The 3,569-nt window shown below is 32.3% G+C and overlaps 1 protein-coding gene across 1 annotated transcript in view; it reads right to left on the reverse strand.

The window, feature by feature from the left end:
• Positions 1-3,569, reverse strand: part of LOC106463431 (laminin subunit alpha-2-like) — a gene marked incomplete at its 3' end in the record, with an annotated part of 65,852 nt that overhangs the window by 25,938 nt on the left and 36,345 nt on the right. Inside the window, exons 20-24 of the mRNA XM_022390923.1 lie at positions 3,164-3,387; positions 2,700-2,905; positions 2,000-2,106; positions 1,272-1,449; positions 368-474 (exon numbers count right to left, since the gene is read on the reverse strand). Of these exons, the coding sequence (XP_022246631.1) occupies positions 368-474; positions 1,272-1,449; positions 2,000-2,106; positions 2,700-2,905; positions 3,164-3,387 (822 nt within the window). The remainder of the gene's footprint in view (positions 1-367; positions 475-1,271; positions 1,450-1,999; positions 2,107-2,699; positions 2,906-3,163; positions 3,388-3,569) is intronic.

Genomic DNA, 3,569 nt, shown 5'->3' on the forward strand with positions numbered 1-3,569 from the left:
AATTTTTTGAATTGGAATTTTTCAGCCTGAGCAGCACCTTACGTTTATGTTGACTAAACGTGGGTTAGAGACCCCTGAGAGTTAGGTATACCCCTCCCTAATTTTAAACTTCTGACAAGAGGGTAAGTAGTCAGACAGCAGCACCTGTCATAACCAAGGTTTTGTCTGGTTCGTTGAAATGAACAATAGAACTGACTGTTACTTTTCTAATGCACTTAGAATTGAAAATGTTTAGCAGCATCATACCAGATCAAAAATTGTCAGAAAAATTTACTTCAGCAATAATGAAAACCAAAGACAGTATATTAGATTTTATTTTAAAAACCTATTCTACCAACCAACAATACCACATGCATTTATCACATACCTGGCACTTGTCACAAGTTCTACCAATAACATGGGGTTTGCACTGACAGTTTCCTTCAATCTCTTCACATTGGGGATTCTCTGATCCATTTGGGTCACACCCACACCCTTCATATGCAAGAAATTAAAGACTATTTTGGTTACTAACTTTACAAAATGAGCAAAAAAAATCTGTATGAAAAGAACAAAAATGAAGATAACAGCAGATAAAAATTATAAATAAATTCATACAGACACAAACAGCCTTTCACTAGAGATAGAGTATTGGTTACCAAACAAAAAAAAATGTTTCAGTTACTAATACATATTTTTAAAAATATTACTTTTCAAACGAGTAATTGATAGTTAAATCATATATAAATTGACCATATATGAAATTTTTTTATATAATGTTACATTACAGTAAGAAAAACAACAAGCACATTTCATCAAAAATATAATAACAGCTATAAAACAATAAAAACAGCTTCTTGAACCCATAAGGATTTAATTGAATATTAGAGTAGCAGATTGAACCTATTTTGATGCGTGGGGGAGCCAAAATAGGAGGAGTTCAGGAGAAAAACACAAAATTAAAATAACCAGTTTAAAGGCTTTTGTTTTACTTTTTACCTTAATTTCTTTATCATTTTGACACTTTATTTACAGTTAACTATTAGTTTGAACAAAAAACAAATTTATAGTTCAGGAAATTGTGTAACTCTATGAAGACATAAGCAAAAAGTGTGTGTCCCATATATTTTAACCCACAAGAAGAAGTATGACTGATGTCACAAAGCTACTTAGAAATAAAAAAACTCCTTTCTTGACTTCATGTTGCTCAAAAAAACAGGAACATTGTTATATAGCATATTTTCCAAAGAGTAAAAGTTAAATTCTGTAAAAAAGAATCAAATGTTTCATACATTTGCAGCCTGATATGGAGAATCCATAATATCCATCTAAACACCTATCACAGTGGACTCCAAAGACACCTGGCTTGCAATAACAATGACCAGTTATAAAATCACACTGATCTGATTTAGAGCCCATTTTGTTACAATGACAGGGTGTACAGCCTTCTTTCATGTTGCCATATCCTTCCTGAAACCCAAAACAATCTCAAGTTTAACAGACATGCACACATATTTCTAACGTTAGCTTTATTCTAACAACATTTTACTACATCAGAAAACTATAACTTGTTTTAAAATGTTTTTCATTTTAAATTGGATAAATTTAAGAAGGTTTTATTCTCGTAAACTTCATACATTGAGTTACACATAATTATTTCATGGGCAATATTTCTAAATTGATCAAAAAATAATAGAGGAAAATGATTTTCTTATTTGAATTAGTTAATAGTTTTCAAGACAGGATTGAAGCATAATAAAATATACCTCTGTACATTTCTCCTTTTGTTTTTAACACTTTCTGAAATGTTTATAAAATACTTTGTGGGGGTTATTTAACTTTGGAGAGATTTATGACATTGTTCCAACAACCAAACATAATTTTAATAACTAAATGAAAAAAATCTTACATGTTCAATTAGTATACTTGAAGTAAGCTTTCATTAGTACCATGGCAAAGTTTCTAACAATTAGTTTTAATGTAAGTTCCATTATTATTATAATTAAGAAATAAAACTTACAACACAGCTATCACACTGTCTTCCAATGAAGTTCACCTTACATCGACACTGACCATTTTTTGGTTCACATAATGGTATTTCAGAACCAAAGGGATGACACTCGCATGCTGAAAGTGTTGATAAGAAGTGATATCAGCCGACACATTTTCCTATTTCTAATTTGATTATAAGACTATTTTAGAACAAGGCAACATGATTTATCTGGCTTTTGCGACATGGATATACCTTTGTAGTAGACAGAATAGTTGTTTTCTATTATTATATTCAAATATATGTCTAATGTTAAGATTATGTTTCAGCAATAGCACATCCACTGAGGTGGTGTAGGAACATACACCCACTGAAGAGCTCTACCTCCCAGCATTGCCCTCATCCAAAATATCAGGATTTGGTCTTTTACAATTGTTAAAATTCTTCCTGCATTTTGACACCCACTGACAAGAAAGAGTTAATTTTTTGGGCTACCCCATGTTATGTTACTTGAACCAAAAGAAGCACCTCCAATCAAATGGGGGATGTCTATTGGTAAACAGCAGCATTCAGCTGCATAGAGGGCATAACGTCATTGTGTTTTTTTATTTAATAAAACTTGACCCACACTTCTGATAACCCTGCCCTTTTTGCTCCCAAACTATTCAGCCTCTTCTGTCTTCCAAATAAAAATTCATAGAAAATGACACTGCATTTCACAAACACTTACGTTTACAACTGTGCTTAAATGCATCTCCATAATGCCCCTCTAAGCATTCCTCACAATTCCAGCCACGTGTGTTATACAGACACTTCAGACATTGTCCTGTAAAGCGGTCACAGAATCCAGGTTTTCTCTCCACATTACCATTACAATCACAGGGCTGGCATATACTCCCAGGAACAAGGGGATTTCCAAAGAATCCATCAACACACCTTTAAAAAACAAAAGTTAAACTTAGTAAATTTGTTGCAATAGTAAGTAAATGACAAGACATTTTTTTTTGTTAATATGTTAAGATAGCATATTTAAAAATGGAATGATTTACAAGTAACTATCTTCTACCCTGTTGTGTAGCTATCTTCTGAAACTTTAAAACTTATTAAGCCTACTGATGACATGAAGCGTAACCAAAAAAGAGCCAGGCATGACTAAAACCACTAAATGGATTACAAAATAAGAAACGTAAGTACCTTTCACATTTCTTTCCTTCATAGCCTTCAGGACAAGTGGCACATACATAGTCTATACTACCTTGAGGATCTATAACAGTCTCACAAGGAGACAAATTATTTTTAGCATCCTCAAAGGGACATGCACAAGGTTTACAGTCATCAGGTAGCCCTATTTTTGCATTTCCATAAAAACCCTTCTTGCATCTTCCACATTTACGGCCAGTTGTGTTATCAATACATGTCTGGCAGAAAAATAAACACAATAATGACTCCAATAATTATAATAAAATAACACAATGATTAGAACAGTCAGAATAATTTCACATAATGATTAGAACAGTCAGAATAATTTCACATAATGATTAGAACAGTCAGTATAATTTCACATAATGATTAGAACAGTCAGTATAATTTCACATAATGA

This window comes from Limulus polyphemus, unplaced genomic scaffold, assembly GCF_000517525.1.
Source record: "Limulus polyphemus unplaced genomic scaffold, Limulus_polyphemus-2.1.2 Scaffold1407, whole genome shotgun sequence".
Classification (NCBI taxonomy): Eukaryota; Metazoa; Arthropoda; class Merostomata; order Xiphosura; family Limulidae; genus Limulus; species Limulus polyphemus.